This window comes from Malus sylvestris, chromosome 2 (assembly GCF_916048215.2).
Source record: "Malus sylvestris chromosome 2, drMalSylv7.2, whole genome shotgun sequence".
NCBI lineage: Eukaryota > Viridiplantae > Streptophyta > Magnoliopsida > Rosales > Rosaceae > Malus > Malus sylvestris.
This window is the reverse complement of record NC_062261.1, coordinates 1,927,613-1,942,068: the sequence shown is the minus strand read 5'-3', so window position 1 is coordinate 1,942,068 and position 14,456 is coordinate 1,927,613. Positions and strand designations below refer to the sequence as shown.

Here is a 14,456-nt window from a genome sequence, read left to right as displayed (position 1 = left end):
AAAGTAAAGAAGGTCGGGCAAGGTTAAACCTTATCGGGTAAGGTTGCTCGTCTTGCAGGTTCCTATCTTTGTAGTTTTGTCAAAGGTCTGAAAGCTTTAGAGGGGTAGGGAGAGAGAGATTACAAAAGATGAATCGATACTACAGCAAGGTTTAACAAGGTAGCAGAGCTATTACAAAGGGTTGAAGAGAGGGTTATCCCGAAAGGAATGGAGGTTTATCCCGAAAGGGATGAAGGCTGACTACAGCTTTGTTTTGAAGGCAAATCTGCCTTTAAGCAGAGTTTGTGCTTGCATTTGTTTGTTTGATTGAGTGTCCTTAATCCTGGATTTTCTTTCTTCTTATATAGACAACTCGGCTTGGCCTTTGGTAGCAGCAACTTTGCCCGAATGCGGTTTGAGGGTGATGACTCATCAGTTATATTACATGTAATGCCACCATAAAGTACTTTATGGGCTGTGTAGCTGATCAGTCTACACCACTTGGCTTTTGGGTAGGTAAGCAAGTGGTCTTCATGAGCTGCACCAAGTCAGAAAAGGCATTTCCCTGCTTTCTGGGCTTTGACTGGGCTTCGGCTATCTTCTTTTTCGGACCTCCTTTTGGGTCAACTCCTTTCTTGAGCCCAAAGTTCAAGTTTTGATCCAAACACACCCATTTGGCCTTCATTCCCCTTTCTCAAACCCTAGCATCAACAACACCAATTCTAGCCGATCTCTGCAATAGTGTCGGCTCCTGCTTCTGAAAACCAAAACCGCACAAACCTGGCTTCCATTTCTGTAACTCGGAGCTTCGTCTCTCTGAGTCTAACTCCGAATATCAACAAGGTCTCTCTCTCGCGTATAATTTTGAATTTTTGGAATTTATCTTGGAATTTTGTCTTTGATTCTCCTTTCTGTTTGTGCTTTTACATTTTTGCAAGTCGGCGAGAAGCCGAGCATAGCTCTTTCTATAGCCTCCGTTCTCTCCCATGGCCAGGTATGCCCTCTCTCTCTCATGCACTCACAAGCTCACCTTTTGAAATCCTAGCTCCAAAGCTCTAAAGCTCCAAGTTAAGGACTTTTTGAATGCTAATAAAATATAGGAGGCAACAAAGAAGTTGGAATTTCAATTTTTTATTTTTTTTTATTTTTTGTTGGATGAGCATTTAGATGGAGTGAACTCAGCTAGAAATGAGAACTGGGCTTACCCCAATTTTTATTTTTCAATTAAAGAACATGGTGATTAATTTCCGTTCTTTTGTTCGGGCATGAAATTGGAGGGTGAATTATTAGGATGATTTGGTTTTAGTGGCATAGAGGTGCTTAATTCTTCCATAAAGTAGAGAACTTTTACTTCTAACTTCTAAGGAGGGTTTTAGATGCTTAGCTTCGATGTCGGTTATAGGATCCGTTTACAGAAATAGAGGGTAAGTGAGTGTTTGTTCTATTTGTTTTGGATGGCAATTTAGCTTAAGAGACAAACAGTCGGGGGAGGGCAAGATGGTTGCTCCATATATTGACTCCTTTACCTGCATTTATATTGTTGTGCTAACATTTTTTCATTTTCTGTTATGTAGCTGAAGCAGCTAAAGTTGAGTGTTTTAATCGGTTGTATATATCACCCAGTTTACCCGTTCCTACTGCTGCTCAACAGGGACAAGTTTCACAGCAGGTGAGTGGAAATACTGGGTTGTTCTTAATTTTCTATTTTCTGATTGAAATTTGATGATAGATCTGATTCAATCGGAAGACTAAGCTAAAAGTACAAGTGGTATTTTTTGGTTAATTGGTTGGGGTTTTGGATGGCTCTTCTGGGTTGTTGTTAATTGTATGTTTTCTGATTGCATTTTGCATCAATTTATCCAACGGATTAGTGAGCTAAAACTACAAGTGGGGTTGTTTTGATTTTTTGGGTTGTTTAATTTTCTATTATTTTATTGAATGGGATTTTATTCAATGGGGTTAGTGAACTAAAAGTGCAATTGGGTTTGTTTTGGTTTTGAAGCTCAGACTCTTACATATTTGAAAGTTGAATCTAAGCCTTTCAAAACCTTTGTAAACGTGCTGTCAATTGTAAGGTATTCTGTGCAACAAAGCTTGATATCAATTTTGGGGTGAGTCTTGATTGAATGGGATCTCTGTGTGTAATTGTAATGTTGGAGAGAGAGAGAGAGAGAGAGAGAGAAGAAGATAGTTGGAAAGGAAAGTGAATTATTGTTGCGGGTGTGCGCTTCTTTTGCTAACTTTTTTGTGAAGCCTTTTGAGATTTGTAATTTGAGAGAGAGAGAGAGAGAGAGAGTTAATGGAAATATATATGAATTTATGGGTGATGAAATTTTGGAAGCCCAAATGATTCAAAATTGAAAGTTATGTGTAAATTGATACGTGTGGGTGTGAATGTTTTTCATTTGCCTACTCTTTTTAAGTTGGTGTTTTCAGTTTTTTTCTGTTTTTGGCCAAATAAAAAAATTAGTACTAGAGTGACATAGTTGTATTAATGGAATCCCTAATTCTAATAAATTAGAGATTCTCAACCCTTATATGATTTTGGTGTTTTCATTTTGTTTGTCACATTTTGTTGTTCTTGCCTAATTGTTATTTAATTAGTTTTGTTTTTTAACTTTGGATAGGTGCTGTTTCAGATTTTGTGTATCTCATTTTGGAAGTGATTCGTAGGTGCTCTGTAAAGGTTAGTCTTATACTCATTTTTTTAAAAAACTGTGCATAGTAGTTGTTAAATATTGTGGCGCTGTGAATGTGTCGTTTGTGAACGTTTAAAATTATGTTGATTTGAACAAGTACAGTAGCAGTCATGGAAGAGTTCAATCATCACCAAAAGTTCGGAATTTCAGATTAACCCATTACATCATTTCTATAAAAAATATTTCAATTATGGCATTATCATTGAGCAAAATTAATATGTTGGCAGAAAAACATGACTGGAGGAATCATTCCCAGATCACGAGCTTGCATCTACACAGAAGTCCATCTGCCGCACAGTTGGTAGTGGGAAATGAAAATTGTACTGTTATTTTGTTGCAGCCATGGCCTCCGAAAGACGATATTCATGTATGAGCAAGAGAGGGTTGAGCTACTGACGAATTATAGTCATAATCTAGCTGAATTTGTAAGAATTGTGATTTAAATTCCAATGCTTTCGAATCGTTATAGTGTTAAGTCATTTCCTTAATTTCAAGTTTATGTTGAAATTGTGTTTGATTTTGTGATAGAAGCTACCAACTCATCTCTTGGAAGGTAACTTCTGGAGTTGTTAATTTTTGTGAAATATTTGATCTAGGTAATTTTTTTTGGGTGAAATTAGATACTTAGTTTTTGAAATAATGCAATACAATATGATTAAAGAAAGAAGATTCTTATATGATCCACCTTTGTTTCTTTTTTTGTTTTGGAATATTTTGTTTTCAAATTTCGCTTTGCATCCTGTTTATGTCCATCAGTTGGCACTCCATGGTATAAATTAACTCTAAATCTTTGTTGCCAACTGTTTTCTGTGTTTTTTTAATTACAGAAAATTTGCTGGGTTTAATTGTTTTTAATTTTACGGTTTAATTGTTTTCCCCTATTATGATCGAGTGGTAAATTTATCTTGCATTTTTTGTTTGTTAGAGTATTTTCTTTTCTTTTCTGTTTTTTGTTGTTGATTTTATAAATATGGCGGAGATATGTGGAATGAGAGCTTCTAAGTAACGAAACATCACTACCATCTAGACTCTAGAGGTTGGATAAAGCAAAATCAATAACCCAAAGTATAATCAAACAAAGAAACACAGTACAAAACATAAATAGAAAAAACCCATTTGACATTCAAGTGTCCAGTCCAAATTTCAAAGAGAAAAAAGCTAATAAACAATAGTATCATCTTCAACGGTTTCAAGACCCGCAGCAGTGCGCGGGCATTTTTGCTAGTATATACTAAAACTCAAAACCCCCTGGTCACTGTGGATGACCAGTGTGATGACAATTTTACCCCCTGGATTTCTTCTTGGTTTCCTCCTTTGTGACCTGCTTTGAACAGTGAGATTACGTTTTTGCCCATTGGATGCACGTGTTGACCATCGCTGTGCAACGCCTACTCCTCCACTTTTCTTCTCCCTTTTTCCCTTCCGTTTCCATTTTTCGCACGCGTCGATCATCGCTGGACCTGCTTTCGACTTTTCTTTGCTTTCGCTTCTCTCTCTCTCGCCTTTCTCAACTCTAGCTTTCTGTCTCCAAAACGGCGATTTTTCTCGCCCTCCGACCTTCCATCTTTCTCTGAGGAATTATCCACAACGGTGCAATTAGATCCGATTCAATTTTTTACCCAGAAACGTTGGCGTTTCCTGGTGAGTTTGACAGCTTTCTCAATGTGGGTGCTTTAATTTTTTTTTTGGGGTTTTAGATTTGCAGATGGGTTTTATGTTTATGTTTGCTTTTTGTGATTTTGTTTGTAGGCTCGGATCCTCCTCTTCTTTTTCACCCAAACCAGCTGCCCCACCTTCAATTGATACGGACGGAAACACCACGAATTGAGCCGCAACACCAATACTGTAACAATTATAAGAAAAGAGCTCCAAACCCGCAAAGGTATTATGTTTTTTTCTTTTGGTTCTGGGTTTTGAGCTGTTTGGATACTGAGAATAAGTTTTTCATTTTTTTTTGTTTCTGGGTTGCCTACAATTAAGAGAATTAGGGAATGGGTTTAGCGTGAATTTAAATTCTGGGATATCCCTTGAGGAAAATCTTGGATTTTTTTTAATTTTTTTTATTTCAATGAATATTTGTATTGATTCACTGACCCCTTTTTTATTTAGTAGGGGAAAAGGGAATGAGGCAATTGAATGAGCGGTTTGTATAGTAGCTAAGTACATACAAGTATATATTTTCTCTGTGTGTGTTTGTATCATTTGTTTTTATTATGATTCCTTCCCTATTTCTGCAATTTTATGCATTGGGCTTTCTGAGATTTATGATTTGATTTTTTTGGTTAGTTTTTTTTAATGGAATTTGTTGTTTGGTCATTGCACTAATTACAATTGATAAACGTGTAGAAGTAGGATTACAAATAAATAGCAGCATGTGAACTAAATACAAAACAGAATCAAGATTGAACTTGATCTGCAGCAGCCGCATCCTCTGAGGAAACCGTGTTGGAACAGAACTGTATTTGTGCAGGTAGTATTGTAGTCGGCTTATCATTATTTGTACCCTGTAAGACCAAACTTACAATAAATTCTCTTATAAGCATGGGGAAAGTACCGAAATCCAAGTTTTATTCTCTTACATCTGCCTGTGTTTCCAGATCTTGCAAACGTATTTGAAGTGTTGTTGCCACAACTTCTGCTGTATCCCAATCCTTCTGACGCTTTAAACGGAGAGGCTGCAGCTTTAATGATGTGTTACCAAGCTGCTTATGAACAAAGAGTTAAAGGTATTGATTGCTTTTTAGGTTCGTGTCTCCCTGTCATTATGCATCTGTTTTCCATAGTTTTTTACTTAAGTTTCGACTTTAGTGTATTCGTGTCGTGATTAGTGCTAATTAGAATATGGATTCTTCAACAGCAATCTTTTGAGTAGTGTTAAGTCTTTTGTTACATTATAGTGCTACTCTTACACCTGCAGATGTCAACTTAAGTGTGTTTGAGTTGAGAACCTTGCATTCTGTTACATTTTGAGAAGTAAACTTAAGTTGACAAAAACAGAATGGTTATCAAATGGGACCTTAATTTCTGCATAAAAATGAGTTATAATGTGCATTATCGAATACTAAGTTATGTATTTTCTTTAGTTGTTTCCTCGAGAGCATTCCAATGCATCACTAAACATGATTAAACAAGCAAACATTGTATTGTATTTAATTAATGTTACTAAACTCAAGCAGCAATTGTCATTGGACGTGCGTTCGAGCCTCAGGTTTTCCCAAAATTAGATCGTTTCTAATTCCGTTCTGCAATCATGTTGTGTTTGTCTGTTTTTAATTGTTGGTGCAAGCTTGAAGGAGATTGTGAAAAATTGGACTGACTCCTCCAACAAATCTGTCAACCACCTCCTTGCCCAAGGTGCTCCCCCATCTCTCTGTCCTCACTTTGTCTCTAAAATCTTTATCCTTTTCAAATATATTTGTCTAATATTTGAATTTAAAGTTTTGGGTTTTTTTTTCTATTTTAGGCCAAATAAAAAAAATTAGTTTTGGACTGAGGCATGGTTGTATTAATGGATCCCTAATTCCAATAAATTCCAGGTTCTCAATCCTGATTTGATTTTGGTGGTTGTCAAATTTTCTACTTATTAATGCTTCAAAAAATAAATATGTGGTTTGATATGTTGAATTATCCATCATGTGGGTTTGGGATTTTGGAAGTAATATTAACTGGAATTAAACAGGTTACTTAAATGGTGGAGGACAGATTAAGCCACTGTGAGAAAGTGAGGTTCCATGTGTTATAGGTGCTAATTTAGTTTTCTGCATTTGCATCTTTCTGATTGTTCCTTATGCTGAGTCCTACAACACTAACTCTGTTATTGAAGTAACGTTTACAATTACCTTGGGCAGTTCTATACTAAACTGAAGGAACATTGGGATATTCATGCTTTGAAGAATTAATTAGTACTATGAGTGATTCACAAACACTCAACCGAGCAAAAAACTTTGCTTTTCAGCAAAATTGGGAAAGCCTAGAAAAATGACTATTGGGAAACTGTGTGATCATTTTAAGTTAATCATTATTTTTTTATCTTAGAATTCTTTTACTCTGTCATATATATATATATGAATTTCAATACTGAATGTGTGAACTTCACCAGAAAACTCAAGTACATATCTCGAAAGCTTTTTGTCCAGCCCTGAACATTTGCTTTCCACAAGAAGGTACATCTCTCTCTCTCTCTCTCTCTCTCTCTCTCTCTCTCTCTCTCTCACACACACACACAGCATGCATGTTTTCTAAGCTGAAATACACTTCTCAGACAGATGTGATTATTGGGTTGGATTTTTCTTATTAACCTTTGTATGATAGTGGCTTTAATTTTTGAGGCAAAATTTTTTATGCAACCTCATTACTTGCAGAATTTGGTTTGGTCAACCTTTAATGCCTTATTGTCGGATTAAGTTAAAGGTAAGGGTCACCAAATCATACTATTTTCGTTGCTATTTATTTCCTTGTTGAACATGATGAAGCGAATCTCTTCATTTGCATTCTTGCATTTAAATTTGCATGTCAGTTTATGGTAAATAATATTCAATTTTCATTGTCTTAGATTCTACTGAGATGCAGTTTTATCATCTATTTATAAAACCCATTTAGACTCAAAAATTTTTTGTGTGGTAAAACATAAACTGAAACATTATGTATATCCAAGATTGAAGAAGAAATTTAAGTTAAATTAGATGGACATCCAATACTAGGGGTGATGTTGTCAAGGTTGTAATCATATCAGTAGTCGATTTTATAAATAAAGTGAAATACAAGACTAACCCATCAGGTATCATAAAATAATGTAGAACTACTTTTTTCTCTCTTGGTACTCAAGATATCATTCCTCACTTGGCCAAAAATGATAGATTATCCCTCATGATGTGCTTTCCATGTTTGAATATTTTGTTCATTCAGTGTCAAGTGTTTTCTTTTTGTGTATAAGAATATCGCAGTAACTCATTGTTTTTTCTTTCCTGTAGGTGGTACAATAGTTCTATCCGATGATGGTCGCTATTTTTCAAAGTCAAAGGATGCTGTGGAATTTCAAGATTGAAAACCGCTGGCTTTCAATCTTTTAAAACAAATTACCTTTGTAAGACCATCTCCAAACCTGGGCTAAAAGTCAAATTACCCCCCAAACACTCTCCAACCCATGTTAAAATTTTAGGCTAAATGCCAAATGTTATTTCTGGGCCAAATACCCCCCCCCAGCTTTCCCCCTGTGCTAAATGGAAAATGTTTATTGGAATTTAAATTTTTTTTAGATTAAAATGTTCATAAAATTAATTTACAATAATCTACATATTTATTTTTAAAAAAAATTGATTTAAGAAAAAAATTAGCCTAAGTTCATTCTTTAATAATTCCGGGCTAAAATTTTAGGGCAGTAGGGTTGGAGCAGAAAAGATGTTTCTGGGCTAAAAGCCAAATTTTCCGGGTTAAAAAATTTGGCTTTTAGCCCAAGGGTTAGAGATGGTCTAAGGTATCAAAACTATAATTTTTCTATAGCAAATAAATTTTTTTCCTTCACTATGGTAATTTTGTTTAGATTAATTAATGTTACACTGATACTAACTCAAATTTATACACTGCTATAAGATCAATTTGTAATCCCGCAGCAACGCGCGGGCATTACTAGCTAGTACTAACTAACAAGCAAACTCAAATAATTATAATATACTAATATTTTCCAACAAAACTGAACATATTCAAAATCCATAAAGCAATCATTCAAAGAAATCTCTAACTTATTTAGCTGAGCATTGAGCAAGCATCAAGTATCAGAAAGTACCTTAGATTTAGGAACGACGTCGTCAAGGAATGCTGGGATAAAGGAGTACTCCACAGCTGCTACCTCACTGTGGCCGTCTGTGAGACCAAGTTTCAAAAGCAGTCAACTACTCGAATTCCTCGAAAATCCCCCACGATGATTTTATCAATCATCTTTCAAGTGGTGGATCAGATGACGTTGTCATGATTGTAATTAGGGGGATGGGTGAGTTGGGTAAAACAACAACTGCCAAAACCATTTATAACCAAATTCATTGTAAGTTTGAATTCACAAGTTTCCTTGCCAACGTTAGTGACACTACATGTAGACATGGTCTGGTTGATTTGCAAGAAAAACTTGTTTCTGACATTTTGAAATAGAAGTTTCAAATAAGTAGTATTGATGGAGATATCAGTCTGGTAAAACAACAATTTCGACATAAAAAGGGCACTTGTCATCATGGACAACATAGGCGGTGTTGTGGGCGAGCGAAAGGTATAATCGCACAGGACTTTCAAATTTGAAGGGCTCCCAAAAATGTGTCATCTTACATTTATATGTAATAATGCTATATATTAAAAATATACTTTTATTAGCACTTTAAAATCTCATTGTACATTCCTTATAAGTGTAAAAATATTTCTTTTCAATTTATTATATAATAATGTTATATATTCAAGTGAAACCTTAAAGTTAAGAGTTTTTGAAGCTTTTTTCTTTTTCTTATTTGGCTAAATAAATCTCATTGTTAATAGTTAGATTTCATTTTTAATAGTTTAAAGAAATAATACAATAGAGGTCGCACTTGGTGCGATGGTAAGTGTCTTCGCCCATGAGCGGTAGGTCTCGGGTTCGAGACTTGGGAGCAGCCTCTCTATAAATGGGGGTAACGCTAGCCGACATTCACCTCTCCCAGACCTTGCGTAAAGCGGGAGCCTTGTGCACTGGGTACGACCAAAGAAATAATACAATCATCAACCTTCACATCATCATCATATGGTCTATAAATATGGTCCAAAAAGATGATCTCTTTAGCATCACCCTTAATTAATGTTGAATCTCTTTGAACAAATGACGTTATATACAAACTTGCATATCCAGATGGAAAAATGATTGCGGCCTGAGAACTCTTCATCAGTTCACTAGATATACTATCAATAACTCCCCTTTCGTTCCCTGGAACCTTTAATATTGATATATTACTCCACGTTTGCAAATGATTGATGTATTATAACTTTGTTCGACCTCAGAGTTGCTAACTTGCTTGCAATTATATGAATCCAGAGAACTTGTCCAATGGCCGATTTCATCAATCTTCGTCCAAGAATTTCAGAGATTTGTCATCGTAGTCGATTTCATACAATGGAAAGCGAGTTACGCAGAAGGTCAAGCTAGTAATGCCCTCATCCAGAGCATTAACCATTTCTCGAGCTTTTTTCCTCTTCTTCTTCTTCTTCTTCTTCCGTCGACTTCCCGTAGAGGAGGCTCAAATATGGCATAGAACATGCATCCATCAAATATTGCAGACAGACAGACTACATATGAACATTCCCGTAATCGTTGGAGTGCCTATAATATGCATAAAACAAAGCTACTCTTACTATATAGTAAAACAAAGCTACTCTTACTATGGCTCATCGGGAACACGAATGAATTCCTCAATTCCGGGATTGCATAAAACAAAGCTACTCTTACTATATAGTAAAACAATGCCATTGCAGTGCCTATAATATGCAGTTGTTCCGGGGCTCCGACCTTCTGAATCAAAGAGTGAGGAAAAATAATGTCCGGGACACCAAGAAGAGAGTAGTTGTTGCTATCCTCGTCATGGGTATTACCATCGTCTTTGCATAACTTAAGCAACGAGAATACTTGTTTAGTTTCCTCCACCTCATGCTGCCGCTGCACTACTTATCTCTTGAAAAGGAGGTCGCGAGTAGACCTGTAAACGGGTTGGATTTATTGGATTTGGGTCGGATTGAATCCGACCCGTTAAGCTAACGGGTTATCCAAAATCGACTCGTTAAGCTAACGGGTCATCCGTTTCACCCATTAACACCCATTATTATTATTATTTTTTTTTGATAGAATTTATTTTTTATTGTTAAGACTTTACTAAAATTACTATAACATCTTCAACTAACGGTGTTAACGGGTTGGTCCAAAGAAAAACGGGTTCATCCGTTAACGACTCGACCAGTTAAGCATCCATTCAAATACTAATATTAACGGGTCGGGTCGGTTTAACAAGTCGGGTCCAAAATGCCAGGTCTAGTCACGAGTGGTGAGGCTGTTGTTGGCGGAGTTGGAGAGGTGCTTCAATGCGAAACTCGGATTGGTGATGCAAGCATACCACCATTTAGAGACGCATTTGAATCGCATCAGACTATTGGAGGCAGATTTGATAGGATTTCCACCAACATATCTTGTCCCAATTTTCATTTTGCTGCTGCAACACTACTCGGATTGGTGATGCGATCTCAGAATATACCTAATCTCACATAATCCAAATTTAGACGAGTTACAAAAACAAAGTTAAACAGCAAAAAGCACTGAAATTTAGCATAATTTTAGAGCTCTGCCCCCGGTGAGTTTGCCTTCGCCGGGGTCGATTTTCCGACGAGTTTACCAACATCATGAATTAAATATTACCGTCATCCCTTTGCTAATCGCCATGTCCATATGCAGGCCCTGAATCCAGAAGTTCCCGAATCCGGAAGGCCGGCAGGGCGATCACCAAGAGGAGGATGGTAACAGTAATATTTCTACGGCGGTTCAGTCTCCAGACTCCGGTCAGGTCTGTGAATTGAAGGTTGATGAATTACAGGGGCTATCGTGCTCTTATAGGCTCTGTTACAACTAAAACCCTAGACGACGCCGACGGAAGAAAGGCGTAAGGCGAGGCGGTACTCCTCTCTGTACTCTTTCCCACTTGTATTTACTTTGACCCGAAAGCCCAATGGACCACTTGTCCCAGCCCACATTAATTCGGCCCTTAAATGCTAGTATTTGGTCTCCCGATGCTGTTGCTTGTACAGCGTGATTCTTTCTTTCTACCACATCATTTTTTATGTTGAGCGGTCGAAGCATTCGAAAATACGAAAAATGATCCTTAATTTTCTTCACAATCTAAATTCAAAAAAAATAAAAAAATGAGGACAAAGTGGTAAAAAAACATAACTGTATTAAAAAAAAATAATGTAAATAAAAAGTAGAAACGTGCTTATTCTGTAGTGAAAAATTAATTAAAAATAAATAATAATAAAAATAGAAAAGAAAACGAAAAAGTGAAAAAAGAATAAGAGAAAAATGTTACGTGTTCAACCTCAAAGACGACGAACAAAAAGCACGAACGAATTAGCAGTTTTCTTCCAAGGATTTTCACGATCTGATTTCAGTTTAATGTGAGATCCAACAATAACTACACACGTACCACCAATATAACTACCCACCTACCATAAATTTTTAGAGATGAATAATCGAAAGGCAACCAATTTTCGTTTTCAACAGTGCTCTTATTAAGAGTTTCTCATCTTTTAGTTCATGTGGATATTACTTGGCATGCATGCACACTCTATATTTCTCACTTTTTTTTTGTTTCCAATTTCGTAATGGAGTGGTGTGTTGTGTGCCTTCTTAGATAGACAATTAGGATTTCATGCTATTATTATTTTTATATCATTTGGATTCGAACTAATTAATTGATAGAAAGAAAATAATTAACTCAACGCATCTTAAGTATGTCAATATGGTGAAGCTCTGAATATAATGTTGAATTTGTATAAAGTAATGAATTAAAGTTGAATTAGAATAAAAAACTAAATAAAAAAATGAGCTAAAAATTTTAATTTGTCAACTTTTCCTAGTTTGGCTAATTCATTGAAGTTTATAGAGTTATTAAAAGTGCTTTCAAACAATATTATAAAAGCATTATGATGATGTTGGTGCAAAAAAAATGATAAGTGCTTTTAAAGGATAAAATTTTAGGAAAATTAATGAAAATAGCTTGAAAACTTTGAGTTTTAACAATAAGGACAAAATAAAAGGTAAAGTGAATAGTAACATATTTGATTTTTTAGTGTAAAAATATAGTTTTTCGTTAAAATGAACAGTACCGCGAACTTTTTGTTAAAACTCCTTAGAATTTAAAAAAAACTAATAAAAAATATTTGAAAAGTTCCTATAATTTTACCACAGATTTTGACGTGCTCCTTTTGAAAACTTCCTATAATTTTACTACAAATTTTGACGTGCTCCTAGTAAAGTGCTAATATACAAAAATGGCTTTTAGAAAAAGAAAAGTGACAAACATTAATGGTGAGTCTGGACCTCATTGTTAATTTAATAAGGGATCCTAATCCATCAAATTAGGAAATTCATACCGTTTAAATTTGATCCAATGACTACAAATAAAGATTCATTTTAGAAGTTATAATCATTTCAGTCGTTGGATCAATTTTTAATTGCATGAATTTTCTAATTTTGTGGATTAAAAGGAAGAGATTATAAGATTATCAATTTCCATAAAAAATACCATTAAAAATAATTTTATTCTCTATCCCACGGTCTTACCCTTCCCCCTTCCTCTTCCTCCATCTCGATAAATCCAAGAACACCAAAGTACTTTTCCCTCCAACTTCTCCCCCCACATTTCAGACCGCCCTCCGGCTATGAAATTGAAAAAATGGCTTCCAAGTTACAAAAATCCCTTGAAAATGCTCGACCAAGCCCAAAATTTGAATACCTGAAGGGAAAAAACCCCCGATCTGGATTCTGAATTGGAAAATTTAACGGGTGAACTTACGATTTGAGTGCAGGTCTCTTTCTCTCTCCTAAATTTGCTAGTTCTGTGATGGGTTTTTCTACCGGAATATTTTAAAGTGATTTTTTTGTTTGTTTGTTGCAAGTTGAAGAAGGAGATAATATTTTTTATCAATTTCAGAGTTTTATTTATTTCTTCCTCTCTCATAATATTGTTTGTTTTTCACCGTCCTGTGACGTGTGGATGACTTTTCCCAGCCCTATTACTGTCGCTTTTTAGGTCAACACGCCAACACAAACACAACTATTGCTATTTTTTCAGTCTGTGATCAGAACCACTGCTATGCCATAACGGTGGATACCGCCATGACAGCCCACGAAGCCTCCTCTTCGTCCTCCTCCAAGTCCAAACTCTGGAAGTACAACGTATTCTTGAGCTTCAGGGGTGAAGACACGCGCTATGGCTTCACGAGCCACCTCCACGCGGCATTAAAAGCCAGAGGGTACCAGGTCTTTATTGATGAGGACGATCTACCAAGAGGCGAAGAAATAAAAGAGAAACTGTTTCGTGCAATCGAAGAGTCGAGGATCTCTGTCATTATCTTCTCAAAGATGTATGCGGATTCGAGTTGGTGTCTTGACGAGCTGGTGAAGATCATGGAGTGTATAGGCAAACTGGGGCGACATGTTTTACCAATATTCTATCACGTTGATCCTTCCCACGTCAGGAAGCAGGACGGAGATTTAGCCGAGGCATTTCAGAAGCACGAAAAGGACATCCGTGAAGAAAAAGATGACAAGAAACGTGAAGCTAAACAAGAAAGGCTAAAGCTGTGGAGAGAGGCTCTCACAAAAGCTGCAAATTTGTCTGGCCACCATCTTAAAATCGCTTACGATGGGTAATCATTCAGCTGCTTTTCAAAATTTAAGTTGTATTACTCTAATTAACATGCTTAATTAATACACCTTAATCTCTCACGTTGATCCTTCACAGAAGCTGCTAATTTTAGTGAATGACTTAATCTCTCAATTAATTGACATGCTTAATTAACATTTTACATAATCTAAACATTCATTCACATGCTTAATGATTACACCTTAATCTCTCATAAGTAACCTAAACCGTAATTGGAGTTTAATTCATACGCCTAACTTTTAGTTATCAATGAATTCTTTTATTCAAGTTCGTATATATATATATATATATATATATATATATATATATATATATATATATATATATATTATGAAGGGAA

The 14,456-nt window shown here is 35.8% G+C and overlaps 1 protein-coding gene and 2 long non-coding RNA genes across 3 annotated transcripts in view; all 3 read left to right on the top strand.

Moving 5' to 3' along the window:
- Positions 1-14,456, top strand: part of LOC126592363 (uncharacterized) — a 212,057-nt gene that overhangs the window by 100,065 nt on the left and 97,536 nt on the right. The window contains exon 9 of the mRNA XM_050258055.1: positions 13,481-14,099. Within this exon, the coding sequence (XP_050114012.1) occupies positions 13,481-14,099 (619 nt within the window). The remainder of the gene's footprint in view (positions 1-13,480; positions 14,100-14,456) is intronic.
- Positions 625-2,665, top strand: LOC126592533 (uncharacterized). The gene is made up of 4 exons (XR_007612674.1): positions 625-822; positions 918-973; positions 1,554-1,648; positions 2,607-2,665. It is a non-coding gene; the product is annotated as an uncharacterized LOC126592533 (long non-coding RNA).
- LOC126592518 (uncharacterized) lies at positions 4,007-6,470 on the top strand. Its single transcript, XR_007612664.1, has 6 exons — positions 4,007-4,319; positions 4,428-4,560; positions 5,025-5,148; positions 5,276-5,404; positions 5,855-6,032; positions 6,358-6,470. It is a non-coding gene; the product is annotated as an uncharacterized LOC126592518 (long non-coding RNA).